A 17,707-nucleotide genomic window follows, 5' to 3' on the forward strand; every position below is an offset into this window, starting at 1 on the left:
CAGAGGGAAACAACTGCATAAACATTTTGGGGCATCTTTCTCTTCGGCAGCAACAGACTCCTCCTATTCCCCACGTCCAATTAGTTATTATGGTCCGGCCCTTTAAGACGCAGCAGCGGGTCACCAAGTGGTGTAGTGTTTCTCTAATTGAACTTCGCCCAATCAACAATAACTCGTTAGCAGTCGCTTTCTTTTTCTTGGTGCTTGAGAAAGCTTTTTCTGCTTGCAGGGATTCACCCCCTCCAGTCTGTCACTTTCTAAAGATCTTCATGGAGCTAGGCAGAGGAACTGGGACTCTCTGAGGGGAATACAGTCCGGCTGCCTCCACAACTACGCCCGAAGCATGGTTATTTCGGAGGAAGGCTCTCAGGCGAGCTAAGTTGCAGCATTCGGTTCTAACTGTCAAAAATAAAGTGGAGTTCTGCCAGAGCGCCGAGCACCAGAGGAAAACTTGAGGACGCCTAAATCTGCCATTTGAATGAAATAATCAACTTTTCTGGAAGCAGCGATTCTTCGGGACTGCGATGACCTCCAGTAAAGACATGAAGGCAGGGTCTGTGTTGCAGTCCAGCGGCGAGGAGAGGAGACGGGCTCCGTTGGACCAGCTGCCGCCGCCGGCTAACTCCAACAAGCCGTTAACGCCGTTCAGCATTGAGGATATTCTAAATAAACCCTCCGTGAAGAAGTCGGTCGCCAGTATCTGTCCGCCGAGAGTGCTGGAGAAAGTGACGGGCTCCAACTCGGCGAGGAACGGGATCACCACTCCGTCGTCGCCGCTATGCGCGCTGGAGGAGCTGGCCAGCAAAACCTTCAAGGGTCTGGAAGTCAGCGTAATCCAGGCAGCAGAAGGTACGACCTTTCTTTACTAAAATCAGAAATTTCAGTCGGAAACAACACGTATTCTGCTGATATTTAGAGGGAGCGTGTACACGAGCTGAGATGAGTGCTAGCTGATTTTTGTTTTGACTTTTAATGAGGACATGCTAGGGCAGCTGCATGGGAATGTGTGCAAGATAAGGAAAGCGAAATGGACCATTAATGTATGCAAACGTGTGTACATATGACTGATAAAGCGAGTTAAACTGACTGAGACTGCAGACAGCGTGCTGTCAAAGAGTCAATTAGCTATTATGGCCTACTGCAGTGCTGAAAGTTGACTGGCAGATAAACTTTAGCAGGATAGCACGTCAGGCTTTTTTTTAACTAACTTTTATTGAACTTAAAAACATGTGCAACAGCTGCCACTCTTGTGTGTTTAAATTCATGTTTGTCTCAGCATATGATGGGAAATTGGCCAGTTTGTCAAACGATACGTCTGAGTGCTAATTTTCGACTGTATTGACATCACTTTAAAATAATCTGTTCAATTATATCCTGAGTGCTCTTTATTGATCAAAGTTTGCAACATGTAGGTCGCCAAGAATGCTTGAAATAAAAACTCTGTTTTGCATTCGGGGAAGGACAAAACCCTGGTTCTAAACAGGGGTCAGGCCTGCTTTGCAGTGCCCTCTGTTGCTGCTGTAGTTTTGGGGAAAGTGACCCTTGCGGCTGTTTCATCCTTCTCAAATGTTTCCTACTCCCACCCCTCCAAGGTCGAGAGCATCTAAACTCCTTCGGACAGAGGCAGACATCGAAGAAGAGGAGAAAGTCGCGGACGGCCTTCACGAACCACCAGATTTACGAGCTGGAGAAGAGATTTTTGTACCAGAAGTACCTTTCTCCGGCCGACCGTGACCAAATCGCGCAGCAGCTGGGACTCTCCAACGCGCAGGTCATCACCTGGTTTCAGAACCGCAGGGCCAAGCTCAAGAGGGACCTGGAGGAGATGAAAGCGGACGTTGAGTCACTAAAGAAAATCACCCCACAGACCCTGCAGAAGCTCGTCACCATGGACAATATTGACGATCCGCAGGGTGGGGGGCCTGAGGCCAGATCGCCCAGTATCTCTCCGACCTCTCAAGGACATCGAGCCTTCCCGCAGTCCCCCTCCTCGTCAAGAGACCAAACCACGGATGAATTCTCGGAGGATGATGAGGAAATTGAGGTGGACGATTAACAGCCAGGGGAGGTGCGATTTTCATAAGCAACAACAAAGAATATTGAAAAGGGACATTTTTTTCTTCCCAAACTTTTGCACGGATATAGATGAAAAAGGAGAATATACACGTATATGAACATTTCGGGGGAAAGTTTTCCTCCACCTCCTTTTTTTTTTTCATTCTTTGTTTTAATTTATTATTCGGACTTGTAAATCCGTCCAAGTCTGTGTTTAGGTTCCGCCACATTATTTGAGAAATATTGTTCTTTCAGGCAGACATTACTCACTGTTATGGTACCGGAAGACTGAAAATCATGTAAACATTCAAATATAGTTTATAATCTTTCACGTTCGTGTTTAAGGGGGGGTGAAAAGGTTGTGCAATTCTGTTTTATTTTTTACACCATTTACTCACGTTTCCTCCAAAAGTATTGATCTGACAGATATTTAAATCACGCACCCTCCCTTTTCTTTTCTCCCTTTTACATAAAAGGTTTGGGGGTCGATGTGAATCCCACCTGTAAACTTTGTTTTTATTTTTTATTTTTTGTCTCTGCAAGCATGCAGACATCCGCAGCGCAAACGAGGCATCATTGTTAGTATCAGCTGCAACCTTTTACACGCTCTGAGTTCTGTATATAGGTCAAACACCTTATGCGATAATTTTATTGTAACATTCTATTTAATCAGCATCTATGTAAATAAAGGTTATATGATATTTCAAGAAGCTTTCGGCGCGACTGGATATGCGACTGTCCGAAATTAAAAACTGGAGGGACGAATCAGTCGTGTGTTGGGATCATTTGGACAGGAATAACCTTCACGAGAGTAATCACAGGGGGCTTATTCACAAACTATTTGGCTTACCTTTAAACCCAAGAAGAAATAGGCCTATTACAAGAATAAGTCTACCATGGGATGAGCTGTCCTCAAATCTCTACACGAGACAGCAAACAAATAATTAATTCCCTATGAGAGATGAAGAAGATGCATTAAGTATTCAGCCTAAAATCTGCCTTGCTTGGTAAAAATGTGACTTTTTGATTCATTGACCTCTGCTTTCAGCCTTGAAGTGCCATGACTTCAATTAGCAGCCGTCTACTGCCTTTATTCCCATTCTTTCGCCTGGCTTTGAATACATCTTGTCACAAGAAGGTCCCGGTCTGGCTGCGGTGTTAAGAAAAGCTTGCCTCCACCCCTGCGCCATATGTTTTCTTCCTCCTTCTTACGCATCGTCTTTAACACAACTAGTCTACATGATTGATTAGGTTAACCCGCCTTTGCCTTACATAAAACAGCTTCCACCGAGCCGTGGGCAATAATGGCACGCATCTGCCACTCTTGACTCGGGTTTGTTTAGAAAGAGACAGAAAAAAAAAAAAAAAGTCACTCATGAATGGCAAATGGGTTAGTGTGAGGATCCTAATGAATAAACCTCAATGGGAGGCAGTGGAAATGCGACGTGCTGCTGCTGCTGGCTGACCATTTGCAACAGTTTTGTAACGGGATCAAAAGTTTAGTGTGTTTGTGTGTGTGAGTGTGTGAGGGCGGGTATGTGGGTTGTAGTGACAGAATGTTATTTATATTTAAACGAGTCGCCTAGAACTTACTCTACCGTTGTGTTTGGGAGGAAAAAACGACCAGATATTTATTTGCTCTTTTGCGCAAACAAATGTTCAACAAGTCAGCGACTTTTTTATTTTTTCATTTATTTTTATTTTTTTTAAGAGAAAGTTGATTCATACGGCTTTTTAGTTTTATCTACACGTTTTTTTCCACCCTTACTTTAAATTCCCCGATCTTAAAATTTAGCTGGGATCTTTCTTTTCCCTCCAATAGCCTTTTAAATATTTATGAGTTTTTAAGAAACATCATTCAGAAGGCATTTCGGTCATTTCAAAAGAAAGACGTATTTTTTTTTTGCCAGACGCCAGTTTTATGCGAGTCATTTTCAAGGCGCAGTCAAGTTAAACCGGTGCTTGAATTAAAAAAGAAAAGAAAAGAAAAGAAAAAGAAAGACTGGAAGAAAACATTGCAAAGTGAGGCTAAACAAACTAGGTCTAGTTAGGACCGATTTTTTTTTTTTCTTTTTTCTTAGAGGAGTAGCAGGCTGGTAAACACAATAGATGTAATCGGCTGGAATCGTGGAGGTTGAAAAGTCAAGTAGGCCTTTCAGTGAAGAGGCACTCTGGCCTGGCAGAGGGAACCACGCAGAGGATGGAGCTTTAAGTAAAAGTGGAACAATCCTCCCTTTGATATCCTCAACGCCTTATTTATCAGAGAAAAAAAAAACTATTTGGAAACTACTGAATTTGAAAGAGTGAACTGTTTGTTTAAAGTTATTCTACTAACTCCGTTATTTTAATGTATGATTTCATTTTTAATATCAAAATTTGGTGGACTACTGTTTTAAATTACAGTCTTAATTTTTCATGTTAGCTATTTTCGTGTCGGAGTATTTCCCTCATATATGAGCTGGTGGAACTTCAGTAACAGATAGGTTGATCACAAACGCCAGCAGCAACTTGCTTTCCAAAATCCCCATCTCCATCCTGAGGAGCCACATCTAGATTCATATTTGTTGTGCTACTGTGAGAAAACAAAGCTCAGAAATAAGAGGTGAGCTGCAATCAAACCAAGGTTTCCAGCAACCTGAAAACATCCATTTTGGCCTAAAGGTCACAGCTTCAGGGGATTATTGTATAAATTAAGAGCACACTGAAGGGATACACTGAGTGTTTTTAGGTCTGGCACAGAGGAAAGCTGTTATATACTGTGTGTGTGTTGCTGCTGACTCGTGTGCGGCTTTCCGCAGGCAAAAGAACCACAAGGGCCTGATTTGCAGCAACTAAATGCTTATTTTGTGTTTAGACATGATGCACAAATGAGAATAATCATATTTCTTTCCAAACAAAAAAAACAAATTGGTTTTAGGAAAACATGGAGCCTCAAAACAAAAGCCTCCTCCTCTTTGTATAATCTCATCCTCCACAATTAAAAGCTCTGAAAGTATCAATTCCACAGCTAACGTTTTCTTTTATAGGAGGTCTAAAACTCTAAACTTTAAGCTTGAAGACACACAGTTAACCTTTTTTTTTGTCTTTATAGAGAACTGGAATAAAGGAAAAGGTAAATAACACCATTACCCAAATTCTAAAATTATATGAGCATGTTCACAGTGATTTTATTAGGAACACTGATTCCACATTCAAGAAACCTCAGATTCAGTCCAGTGAAATGCTGCCAAAATGCTCCAACTCTGACACCGCATTGTACTTGTAATCAAGATGGAAAAAGATACAAGACTTGGATATGTCATCAACTTGACAGGTTATCAGTCTTTCCCTTCATTCAGAAAAAGATCCCAAACATCCCAGGCGGTGTGACGCTTGAACAGCATCAAGTCTGCCACCTAGTGCTCATCTGGGAGAACTGTTTTTTTTTCCGAGAAGTCCCGAGGACAATGGATTAATGAAATTCTGGAAAGCTAAAGAGGTTATGGGCCTGAATGGATAGAAGATTTAAAAGAAACAATGTGTGTCCAGTCTTCACAGCACAGACTAAATGAAGCCCCTTCAGATTTTACATTTGGCCATGATTCCGGGGCACTCGCACCACTGACTCTACACATGAATGTCAGAGTGCTTGTGTTAAATAACAGCTGCACACAGTTCTGTCGCCCCCGTGAGAGCCCTTTGAAATCTAAAAAAACAGTTAAGAATGGCCTCCTGTTGGGTTTTTGGACCACCAACTTGCCATGTAGCTCAGTGTTCAACAAGTTAAGAACAGTGGTATTGAGTTGCAGCGTTCTGATCTTGGTTCATAAATGGGATTAAAAAGTCAGGACACGTCAACCTCTGCAGCCATTAAACATGAAACAATATTTAAAACTAACCACCAACAGCGTGAACCACTAACTAACAGTGTGAGAAAGGTTCAGACCAGCCGCCATTAAACATGTGTTTTTGAAAATCAGTGTGTGCCTCAGACTGAAACATTTTAAAAACTAACCCGAGTGGGAGAAAGGTTCAGACCAGCTGCCATTAAACTCTTTCACTACACTAAATCACAACTGTTAAATCATCTTTTTGGATAATTAAAGCCTTGTTAATCTATGAGTAAAAGGTTGACAAATGTATCCTCAGCTTTTGTTTGACATATCAAATCATGAGAAGAAGTCATTTAAAGTTGCACAGTAATCTTAAATATGGTCACATGGGTCCGACAATAGAAGCAGATCTGTAAAATATTCACTGAGAGCTGCCATCCTGCAGAAGGGTACCAGACATTTCAAAGGCACTGAATATGGTCAATTATAAAAGTGTAAAGGACAAGGCCCAGCTATAAATCCAGCTCGAGGCGACTGTGGGCGTTTGCATGGAAGGAAAACGAGAGATCAGCATGGACACAGAAGCAGTGCCATGGTTGAGACAGGAGACATATTACTGTTGCAGCCAAGATTCACCAGTGAAAGCTTTCCAACAGTAATTATTATCTGAAATGAATGCTAAGAGGCTTTTAGGAGAACTAAAACAACCAGACTACTAATAACCTAAACTAGTGCTCCTAGGAGAAGCTTCTCTGTAGCAGGCCCCCAAAAGTCTGACGACGTAAAAAACCAAATTAGATCCAAAAGGAAACCCGCTGCCTGTCGTAAAAGAAGCGCGACTCACATGAAGCATTAGTTCAACTATTTCAAACACGGGGGTGCAAAAGAACATTTTGGACAAGTCAAGGGTTCAGAATCTGTGGCGGGATCTTTAAGTGACTGTTCACCGTGTCCAGTTTGGTGAAAAATGGGGAACTATGTAGTTTCCAGATGTGTAAAGTGATACAGACATTTCTGTCGAGGATCAAAGCTGCAGCTACTACCAAAGAGGTCTCTCCTTTTAATTTTAAAGGGGAGGGCTGGAGGGAGTGTGTGTGTGCGTTTACATAAACAGTTTATTTTTCTTGACTGGTAATTCATCTAAAGCTGTAAATAAGAAAATGTAAAAAAAAATTCCATTAACTAACAAAACGTCAGCATGCTGAACTTAGCACCACCACCCGCTGAGATTTTGTGCTAAAACGGTAAATTTATGCTCGACTTTCTAAATGTTCAGACTGAAATCATGATCCGAGGGTTTCACCCAAAAGAACTTTTCAGGTGAATTCTGTCACCACGGCTGAATACTAAAAACCATCAACTTTCAGTCAAAAATAATCCTGGAATTCTGAGTAAAAAGCTTCAGCCGGTGGAAAACTAAAAATATCAAAATAAAACTAGAAAACAAAATATTATCAATATTTAAATAATTGCTATAGAGGAAGGAGATGACGCCACACAGCACCTGTCAGGAGAAACGTGTTTAAAAGGGCTGATCTCATCTTAATGAAAACAAACCGTCAGTGATGATAAAAAGGCTTTTTTTTTTCCATTTAAAAATTTATTTTCAAAAATACAAAACAAGGAAAATAAGTATATGTACACAAACACTATTAAAATAGAATATGTATGGTACAAAATATTTACAGCTTTCCTTCAAACTGAAAACAAGTCCTATCTGGTCCTTTTATCCTTGATGGTGTAGTGAAGAACTAATGGTTGGGCCTGGGGGGGGGGAAACAGATTCAAAACATTATATTTGTTATGAATACATTCAAACTGAGGTACGTACAGTAATCATTGGACATAAATCACGTTGGCTTGGTTTTAATACAACGCTGTGCTGCATCTAATGCGTATAAAAATGCTGAAAATGAATAGAAGGAATACAGGGATTTTATTTATTCCAACAATCCAACTGAAATCTACAATTCCACATTACACGTCTTCGGTGAATATTCTCCAGATTTTACAGTTGAATTACAGAACAAAGAAAATATGCTCAAGTGTGAAGGAATGTATGACATTTATTGGCACTGTATCCGACAGTGGCTGTACTGTACCTTGCCAAACCAGTGTGAGAGCCATAACCGTTTCATGGTCATGTGATCGGGCAGGGACTCGTTATTGAACAACATCTGGACCTATAGGGAGACCACACAAACAGATGTAAAGGGCAATCTAAAAAAAAAAAACAAAAAAAACATCTGTGAATATTTTTAATGAGTGAAACCCATTTGCTGCTGGTGAAAAGAAGCGAGCGGGAGGGCGTTTCTTTTCCATCATGAAAGCAAACTCGGGCAACTTTTTCCTGACGGCACCATCACTGTCATGAACTAAACATGTTTAATCCGCTTGTTACTGGAACATGTAATCCAAACCACTTTAACAAACCTCCACGCTGTGAGCGAGACCCTCAACAGGAAGTCATTTATTCCCAACAGATCATCTAAAGTAAGGAAAAGGATTGGTTTCCATTTTGCAGATCAGGTTTTCTCACAAATCCAGATAAAAGCAAACAACATTTACTATATTTAGACACTTATTTTAGCAGATTTTTTTAACCTATGAAAATTATTTTTAGAATCCTTTTAAATAGGGCTTAAATGGTGGGAATGACAAGGATTGGACTGACAACTAGGAGGAAAACAAGAAGGTTTGAGTGGGAAGATTGACCCCCTTCCTGCACAGAGGAAAACATAAATTACCTATAACCTAAAGAACACATTGAAAGAGAAAAAAAAATACATAGGCTGCATTGTGAAATTTACCTTATCGCTCTCACAAATTCAGCTGGATATGATACGTCAACAGCTCTCGGATTAAGAGAGTCTTCTGCTATAACACGGTGCCAAACAAGCTAAAGAGGCACCTGGAAACCAAACATCCCTTCCACATCCTTCACTTCCTATAAGTTACATGCAAGCAAAGCTAACAGCAAAGCAGATTAAAGCCCAGACAATAATGGAGACATTCATCCTTCCCACTTAGAAAACAAAATGACCAGCCAGCGTAGTGCCAAGTTCAGACGCTGCAAAAATGCATGACTAAGGCCTCTGCATGACCTACAGTAACCCAAGAGGCTGAAACTGAGCTTAAAAATGTTAAAATATTTCAAAAACAGAAACAGATTCAAGTGTGGCTGTGTAATTATGTCTAGCGATTTTTATTTAAAAAGAGGGAGAGAGTTTATTGTTTTTCAAATATTAATTTCACGAGGAACAAAGTGTGTCTTCTTTTGCATTAGTAATAAATGGTGCAGGGTGAGGTGACAGTGAGCTACAGACCTGACATATAAAACAATAAACCATTTTATTACATATATACATATTATGAGCAGCTATTATCAGCGTAATCCTATTCCATATGAACAGTCTGAAGCACTGTGTATGCAGCGGATTGACCGACACTTTAAAACTTTAAAAACCATCGTTCTGATCAGAAGAAATACTGCAACATGGAACAAACTCAATCTTCTGTTCCATGTGCTGAAATCAGATAATGGACTGACCTGGTGTTTTTCCACGTTTAGCCGATGACAGAGCACTTTCCGCAGATGTCTCACCTCCGCTCGCACAGAACAGCGAACAAACTTCTGCTGCAGGGACGAGATTAAACAAGACGATGCAATACGATCAGTAGCTGACACTCCAAAACAACAAGTACGGCGACTCAGAAATTATGGCTCGCTTCACATCCATATTTATTGCCCAATTTGTTTCCAGTGCAGAGTTCTGAAAGAAGACGTGTTATTCATGTTGTCATATGAGATGTCTAATTTGCTTGAGTGTTTAATGTGTACCGTGGAGGAATCTCCCTAATTCAACATTTGGAAGTGTAGACCGTGTGTTAACAGCCTCGACTGCTGTGAAATTATGGCAGAGACAGAAAAGGAAAAAGCCCAAAAGTTATAAACGTCTACAGTTTTCCCCGTAAAACTGGAAGTATGCGCTGCCGTCTCTGGACAGCATTCTTAAATTTGAGCATTAATGTATTTAAATGTCTTTAATGTCAGTCTAAAGTTAAACCGCTACTCTGGAGTTTTATGACAAAAGCACAAGAAACGCAAACCAACAAGGTAACTGTATGAACAGGGTGTGGCGTGAGCCTGTTAAAATCAGATTTACAGTGGAGTTAGACCCTGCTTACTACCGCACCATTTCCGCTCCCAACTGACTTATTACACACTCCTAAGCCTTAGAGCTAAACTTCCCCTTCCCCATGCCTGCATGACAAGGCTTCAGGATTTCTTTTAATGCACAGGCAGAAATTTGTTCTACTGAATTTACACCTCAGTAAAAAAGCAGCAAGTATGATCGGATATGCAGTGCAAAGAGGACAGCGTGCAACAAAAGGCTAAGAGTCAAATTCAAATCCAGAACACGGCAAGGACACAGCTTGCCTTAGCAAACTGATCCAACATTACACCCAAGAGTGTGATTCGCTTTGATGGATTTACGAGGGTTCTCATCAGCAACCAATCCCATTTATAAAGTCACAAAGAGGTTAGAGTGAAAAACAAATGTAAACAAAAAGGCAGGAATGGAACCAATAGAGCTGCACGAATGTAAGAACTTCATAAAACTGTACAACATTTTAGCTTTCAGAGAGGACACGAGTAACTGACAATGCCACAACACCTCCGTGAGATACCAGATCACGATGCTGTTCATCAGCACGCCCCAGTCGGCCTGTAGTTTGGTTTTGAATCGTCTTCACATACTGTAAAACCAGATAAACAGCCAAAACCAACGAGGCCCTGGTTTGTTTAATTACAGCTTTAATTACAGAGATGAAAGAAACATCTGATTTGGAAATTTTGGAACATGACTGACGATTGAGGTTATGGTGATTAGCAGCACCACACCGGCATCTATAAGCCAACGGAGAACTGATGCAAACATATGATTATACCAGTGCCTGTGTTTAGTGGGCGGCCAGGTCTTAATGGCTTACCCAAGGGTGCCCTCTGCTGGAAGAACAACATCACTGCAGTAGTGATAATGTGGATATGTCGTATAATCAAAATAAGTGCAATGAATTTTAGTTTCCCCTTAATAATTCCTTTTCAAGTGTTCAAGTAAGTCATCAGCATTAATCCTCTTGTGTCTGTCCATTAATGGGAGTGTCAAAAGAAGTGATTCCACTGAATTATCATCTCAGGAACTTGTATAAATCAGCAAACAAAGCACTCTGCCACCAAAATACCGTCCATGTGATTTAAAGCCGTGTAAAGCACAGAACAAAAGCATGTTTACTGCATCCAGTAGAATCATGGGGTAATTATATAGCACTTTTCCACTGGATGAAGCAGCTGGACTCAACGCGGTTTTCTTGCAGACAGAATCCCGGTCTTGGGCGGGATCAGAACTTATTGGAGCGTCTGTGAGGTCACGGCGTCAGAGACGGGACACAGCTCCTCCCTGTGTGTCTATAAAGTGTCTTACGCTTTGCTAAGCAGGGAACCAGTGTGGGCAGGACTTCAGCGCTGCTTCAAAGACGTTGTTGTTTACACTCGAGCTGAAACGAATAATCGATTGATTCGATTAACAAAAAAAATAAATAAATAAATAAATGTTCTATTGGTGGTTCGTTTTTTTCCCCCTCAAATCACTTCCGGCCTATATAACCTCCTTCCGGTTACGTGACGTAGATGAAAAGCACGCTCGTTCGATAGCGGCAGCAGATCATGCAGCCAGGAGAGCGAAAGGGATGACGACACCCAGAAAAAGTGTGTCATGTGTGGGAAGATTTCAAACTCGAAAAGACGGACAAGACCGTACAATGCGTGAGGATTGCACAACTTCCATGTCTCAGCATCTCAGCAGAAAGCTTCCAGGCGCTTCAGGCACGAGCTGCGGACCCAAGACAAGGTATGTGATCGAGAGTTTAAATGAAGATAAATTGAGTATCGCCAGCTATGCTAATTTACTGAAGATTATTTGGCTTCTGCCGCCAACAGCCAGCAAGTGTTTTTTTCTTCTCCGTGTTGTGTTGCGAGTCGTTGTCATTACACAACAAATGACTTCTTTTTTCTTTTTAATTTTCAATTACATGTGTTTGTATTGAACATTTGTACCAACATTGTGCCAGAAAACCATCCAAAAAATTACTGTTTTATTTGAATTGCTCGTTACATTTATTTTAAATGAGCAATATGCACCTTATTTTATTTAATCCTTAAATTCTATTAATAAATGATGTAATGACTGGTTTAAAAAATAAATAATAAATTTAAAAAAACATTTTTGTTTTCAGTTTAAAGCTGGAATATAGTGCAGCAGCAACTTTAAAATGGGGATGAATGCAACAAAGTTTATCGTAATAGATATTTACCCGTTATTAACCGTTTGTACAATTAGTACTGTTCTGTTGCATTTTGATCACAACATCTTCAAAGAAAAGGAAAAAAAGCCTTGTCCAATTATTCGAATAATAAATGATTGATTACCGTAGCAGGTTAATCGATTATTAAAATAGTCGATAGCTGCAGCCCTAGTTTACACCCGTGGTTGAGAATTCTCTCCGAGAAATGAGCAGTCTGCTTTGTTTCAACATCACTGTACAGAACGGGTGGAGGTAGTGCTGGAGACCCAAAGATAAATACCTATAATAATTCTGCAAGGTGCACATTTATCCACACATAGTCTTGTCATTTTCTCAATTCTACAACCCAGTTAGTAAGAGAGTGCTGGCTTGACTGAGCAGTAAATAATGATTATCTGCCTCACTGGTGTGCTTCTCCCACTTCCCTATGTCTCTTTCAAAGTATGAGGCTCCTACATCAGACTAAGCAGCTCTGAGTGCTGGATTCTGCTGTTGTTGCAGCTGTCACTCTGCCATGTACTTATCAAGCAGTTTAGGGTGGAAAGGATTCGGTAAGATGATTTAAGAAAAGAAAAAGTGTCCCGGAGACATGTTTTACCTGTTTGTAAAAAGCCTCGTTGTTCTGAAAGCACCCAAAACCAGCCCAACAACTTCACAAAGCACACACACCTTCCATGATATACAATGCTACAAACATATAGTGGATACTGTAAGGGTAAAACCTACCTGAAGAGTAAGTTTCATCTTATCTTTCCCAGCTAGTGACGAACTGTAAAGACAAACCAGAGTAGAGAGCCCTGAAGGTGCTAAGGAGCCATTTATCTTGAAACAAAACACACACTAATATAGTCACACTTGTGCTTACATTCAAATATTCCATGAACGTGCACACAGATCACTCAGAGATGAGACAAATGAACGGCTTACCTTAGCCTTTCTAAACACAGCGAGACCTGCTCATCGTATCTGTAGAAGTGAGCTTTCGAGTGGTCGAAGCTTGTATACGGTAAACCTGTAGCATCCGATACATCTAAAGAGAAGAGAAACGGGGTTTAACCTTGAAAATTAACACAATACCATGTTGTTAATGAGACATGTTATTGTACAGTCGTCTATCACATGACATTTATCACCACCAGCAGTCAAATCCCAACAAAAAAGATGCTTATAACACAGAAAGACTTGATGATGGACCCTGGGGCATATGCCCGTGTTAAGCAATGGTCCCAAAGACATACCAACAGTTAGAATCTATCAAGTGTTAATAATTTCAAGCTCTCAACATAAAAGATGGTGTTTCAGTCAGAAATACCAAGTTAGCATTCACATCTTTATTACAGTTAAATCTGGCACCAACAGTGTGTGGCAGGCTTCACATCAAAATGTATTTCTCTACAGCAGGGATGTCCGCATCCGGTCCTCGAGGGCCGCCGTCCTGCAGGTTTTAGACGTTTCTCTGCTTCAACACGCCAGATTCAGATCAATGCATCATCAGCAGGCTTGTGCAGAACTTAATCTTTTGAAGAGATCCATTTAATCTGAATCAGGTGTGTTGAAGCAGGGAAACATCTAAAACCTGCAGGACAGCGGCCCCTGAGGACCGACTTTGGACACCCCTGCTCTACAGTCTTACATACAGGGTCTTTTTGTAGAACAGCTAATTCAACTTATAATGAAGTCAGACAGATGACGTGGAGAAATGACCGCTTACCGTCTCCTGCAGGTTGGATGACTCGCTCTAACCCCCTTGACTGATAAAACTCCTTTATTCTTTTGTCTTCACCTGAGCAAATACACCCGCAGAACTTACAAACATGGCATGAAATTTAGGGGAATCCACATGCTGTTGACAGATTTATTCTCCTAAAAATGACATTCATCATCTGCATCAATCACAGCTTTTACATTAAACTGGCTGTGCTAAAAGATGGTACATCAATTAAGATAAACAGGCAGAGAGCTTACTTTCTTGTAGTCCAGGCACCAGTTTGTAGACAATGTCTTGCATCACTCGATCCAGTTTGAGGTTGAGTAAGGGCTGGGTTTCATGGATTTTGATGTTGCACATTGGACAATATTTGCTGGTTTGCAGGTACTTCACAATACAACTTTTACAGACTGTTGAGTAAAAAGAAAGTAAAAGATTGCCTTCTTACTACCCTGATGAATGCATGCTGCCAACAGTATATTTTGTTCTAACGGCATTAAGGATCAGAACTTAAGATTCGGACTTACAGGTGTGCAAACACTCTGTAATTGTTGTGGCATCTATGAAGTAGCCTGCGCAGAGGTAGCAGACAATGTGTTCGTTCAGGTCCTTGATCTTCAACTTAACTTCCTCCTGTCGAATCAAAAGGGGAAAAACATGCATCAAGTCAGCTTTAAGTAAACTCTTGAATTCGCTCGCTGGCTCAGAGGCGGATCAACTTTGAACCCACTGCCAGTCCAAGTCTGTTTTTAAACGACCCCGATGTAAAACGAGGGCGTATTCATTCCAGCTTGAAAGTCATGTAAAAAAAGGCTTCATCATCATAAATTAGCACACCCCTTCCAGACCACAGCACTCCCTTGCAGGCAGTAGCCTCACCCTGCTGGACAGGACACTCCGGCACGCCAAAAAGACCGACTAGGAACAGTTCAAACGAGAAAACAGCAAGCCCAAGGCTTTGGCCAGACCTATAAAATCCTCTAATGACAATCTGATCGTGCACCCACTGGATGCTGCAACAAGACTCGGTCTACAGAGGCCTCGTACCGCCCCCACAAGACCCAAAAGGTCAGCCATCAACATCCCAGAACTTTGAAAATTAACTACTTTTATAACAACCTGAAAGAGCCAAAACCCTTTAAAAATACTGACACATCTGATCTGTGTTCGTATAAAGTCTCTTGTTTTCCATAGTTATTATTTTTATGAATGAACATTACCTGAATTATATCAGATATAATATATAAAGTGCTTTTAATCATGTCTTTGAAGATGTTAATAATACTATTATAGTCTTAAAGTCAGTGCAGTTGAATTGATGCGTTATGAAGAGTTTAGAGATGTAGAGATGCAATTGAGGAAGACAATTTAAACCCTTTCTATTGTTGGGAGGTTTTCTTCTGTTGTTGAAGTCTTTCATAAGATTGCCAGAGCTGTATGCGCAGAAATGTCCTCCAACCCGAGGGACTTTGGACCAGACACCACCGTGCAAGCGCTGCTGCTGGAAGATCCTGACCTTTGACCTCCAGTGAACTCAAAGTAACCGAGCAAACTTTAAAAAACAAAGTTTTTACGCTAACAAGTCAAATACACTCTCACATGGACACGGAGCTGCATGTGAACGGCTGATGATGTTTCCAGGGACGAGCGTGATGAGTTGAATCGTGATTTGGCACCAACGTGTGCAGGTGTCATCAACAGCGCACAACAAGCGGCAAAATGTGCGACAATTAACGCATTCTTAACGTTCAAAGCAGCGGGAGTTTGAAACGGACCGCCGTTACTTCATTATACAACAAGTCGAATGAGAAGCAGCGGAGCGCCGCGGCCGCCTCCGCTCACTCACATGACGGCTGAATCACAAGCAAACTCCCGTTTGAGCTGAACGAGACGCGAGCGTGTGCCCAGAAACGGATAAAATTGCAACAGAACAGTTAGTTGAGGGGGTTCTGTGCACGTTGCTTCGCACAACAACACGGCTGGACCTCCGGCCGTCTACGCATGCTCCAGCTCGTCTCTCCTCGCAGCGCTTCAGCATCGTTCTCCGTTTCTCACCATCAGCTCCGCGGAGACGACAACGATCTTCCGTTAGTGTGTCAGATTAACTCGCGTGTTCAACGCTTTCACTCTCCGTGCGTTTTCCTCCCGTGCAGGTGAGCTGAAGTAACTCGGCCACTCACCTCGCTTCTCAGTGGGTCCAGTTTGTAAACGGACTGTAGCTGATTTCGTAGCCGCATCGCTATGGCCATCGAACCTTGCTCCGCCATCTTTGGGAATTATGCTCAGTTCCGGGTAAAACGGAAGTCGCATTTTCTGCAAACCGAGGCGGGTAAACGAGAAAATAAGAGCTATAAATACCCCAAATAAATAAGTAAAATAATAATTATTCATTTAAAAAATGTGTGCAAGCCTTTTTCAAGCTTTTATATTATATTTCAAAGATTACATCAAAGTTAAATAATCCTCGACAATCAAACATTGCATTTAAATAGACTGACTGTAGTTACTTTCTTAGTAATCTGATTACATAATGCCAATTAATGGAAGTTTTATTTTATATGAAGCACTTTGAATTGTTTTGTACATAACATACAAATTAGACATATAAATGTCTAATTAACATATAACATATAAATTAGACTTAACTTGACATTTACAAGTAATCAACACAAGCAAGGCTCCACCACAGTTAAACCTGAACTGAGCAGTTGAACTTTCTAAATAACTTAATCGATGTTACTTTATTCCCTGTTTCTTGTTATTTGTATTGTGTTTTAAATGCTGGTAGAAATTATATGACTTACTTCATTTTCACAAACCATATTAGTAATGTATTCCCCATTTTTATAGAAATGCAGTTAATGAGCCTTTGAGTGGGAAACAAAAAAGAGGGATGCAGTTACGAAGCAGATGAGAGTGATGAGTGAAATGTATGTTGAAGAACTAAAACCAACAGAAACAAACATGAATACGTAGGAAGACCAGTATTAAGATGCACAAATAACCACAAATGCAAAACCAAATAAAATATGTCAATCAATTAATCAAGTGTGGATGTAAGTCTCAGATCAGATAAACTACTTTGTGAGTTTTCTTATTCAAACCCTGAAGACAGTTTCATCAGTGGACACGAATTTATTGTCTTTTAATGCTTTGCAAACCCATTTTCTTTTAAACTCTTCATGTGTATATCGTGATTTTTCGATAAAACTCAAAACTTCATTTTCAGCACATAATTTAGGCGTCTACCTGTCAGTCTGTATTCTTGGCAATAGAGGGCGCTGCAGGCACACAATTCACTGACTTGTTTGCAGCCGTTTGCCTCAGCTATTTGTTTAACATCACTTACTGAAATGCCAATCATGCTTTCAGTGTTTAATCTAGTTGTTGTAAGAGTATACCACTAAAACTGAATAATTCAACCCCAAACTGTTGATTAGTAGGCTCAGACTTTAAGTTGTATTTGTACCAATTGGACATAGAAAGCACTCAACGTTTAGCCAGATAACACACAACTACATTACATCCTTGTTTTGTGTGATTTAGTGTATTTCTTATTGCACATGGGAGGTTTTATTACGTTTTTTATAGTATATTGTTGGTAGTTGGTATGTTAGAAGACTGTTGATAAGTTACACAAATATGTGTGACTGGTCCAGATTGACATGAGGCAGAGAAGTACAGTACTACACCTTTAAAGTGTTCCAGGAGAAAAAAAGATAAGTGTGGGGAAAACACCATAATATTCAACAACACGCAGAACCTG

General features: G+C 40.7%; 2 protein-coding genes across 2 annotated transcripts; one reads left to right on the plus strand and one right to left on the minus strand.

The window, feature by feature from the left end:
* Window positions 1–216: 216 nt before the first annotated feature.
* Window positions 217–3,024, plus strand: lbx2 (ladybird homeobox 2). Its single transcript, XM_075480758.1, has 2 exons — window positions 217–849; window positions 1,593–3,024. The coding sequence occupies exons 1-2, from the start codon at window positions 525–527 to the stop codon at window positions 2,054–2,056; spliced, it is 789 nt and encodes a 262-aa protein (XP_075336873.1). The 5' UTR covers window positions 217–524; the 3' UTR covers window positions 2,057–3,024.
* Window positions 3,025–7,477: 4,453 nt separating this feature from the next.
* Window positions 7,478–16,214, minus strand: pcgf1 (polycomb group ring finger 1). The gene is made up of 9 exons (XM_075481934.1): window positions 16,122–16,214; window positions 14,469–14,574; window positions 14,199–14,351; window positions 13,945–14,016; window positions 13,161–13,263; window positions 12,960–13,002; window positions 9,418–9,504; window positions 7,970–8,050; window positions 7,478–7,631 (listed from the first exon to the last, which is right to left on the minus strand). The coding sequence occupies exons 1-9, from the start codon at window positions 16,206–16,208 to the stop codon at window positions 7,581–7,583; spliced, it is 783 nt and encodes a 260-aa protein (XP_075338049.1). The 5' UTR covers window positions 16,209–16,214; the 3' UTR covers window positions 7,478–7,580.
* Between the last annotated feature and the right edge of the window lie 1,493 nt (window positions 16,215–17,707).

Source organism: Odontesthes bonariensis, chromosome 13 (assembly GCF_027942865.1).
Source record: "Odontesthes bonariensis isolate fOdoBon6 chromosome 13, fOdoBon6.hap1, whole genome shotgun sequence".
Lineage (NCBI taxonomy): Eukaryota > Metazoa > Chordata > Actinopteri > Atheriniformes > Atherinopsidae > Odontesthes > Odontesthes bonariensis.

Coding starts and splice junctions, on each gene's coding strand:
- lbx2 (XM_075480758.1), top strand. CDS start 525: ATGACCTCCAGTAAAGACATGAAGGCAGGGTCTGTGTTGCAGTCCAGC. Junction 850..1,592: donor CGTAATCCAGGCAGCAGAAG/GTACGACCTTTC, acceptor CACCCCTCCAAG/GTCGAGAGCATCTAAACTCC.
- pcgf1 (XM_075481934.1), bottom strand. CDS start 16,208: ATGGCGGAGCAAGGTTCGATGGCCATAGCGATGCGGCTACGAAATCAG. Junction 14,017..14,198: donor GGTGCCTGGACTACAAGAAA/GTAAGCTCTCTG, acceptor GTATTTGCTCAG/GTGAAGACAAAAGAATAAAG. Junction 7,632..7,969: donor TCTCACACTGGTTTGGCAAG/GTACAGTACAGC, acceptor CCCCCCCCCCAG/GCCCAACCATTAGTTCTTCA.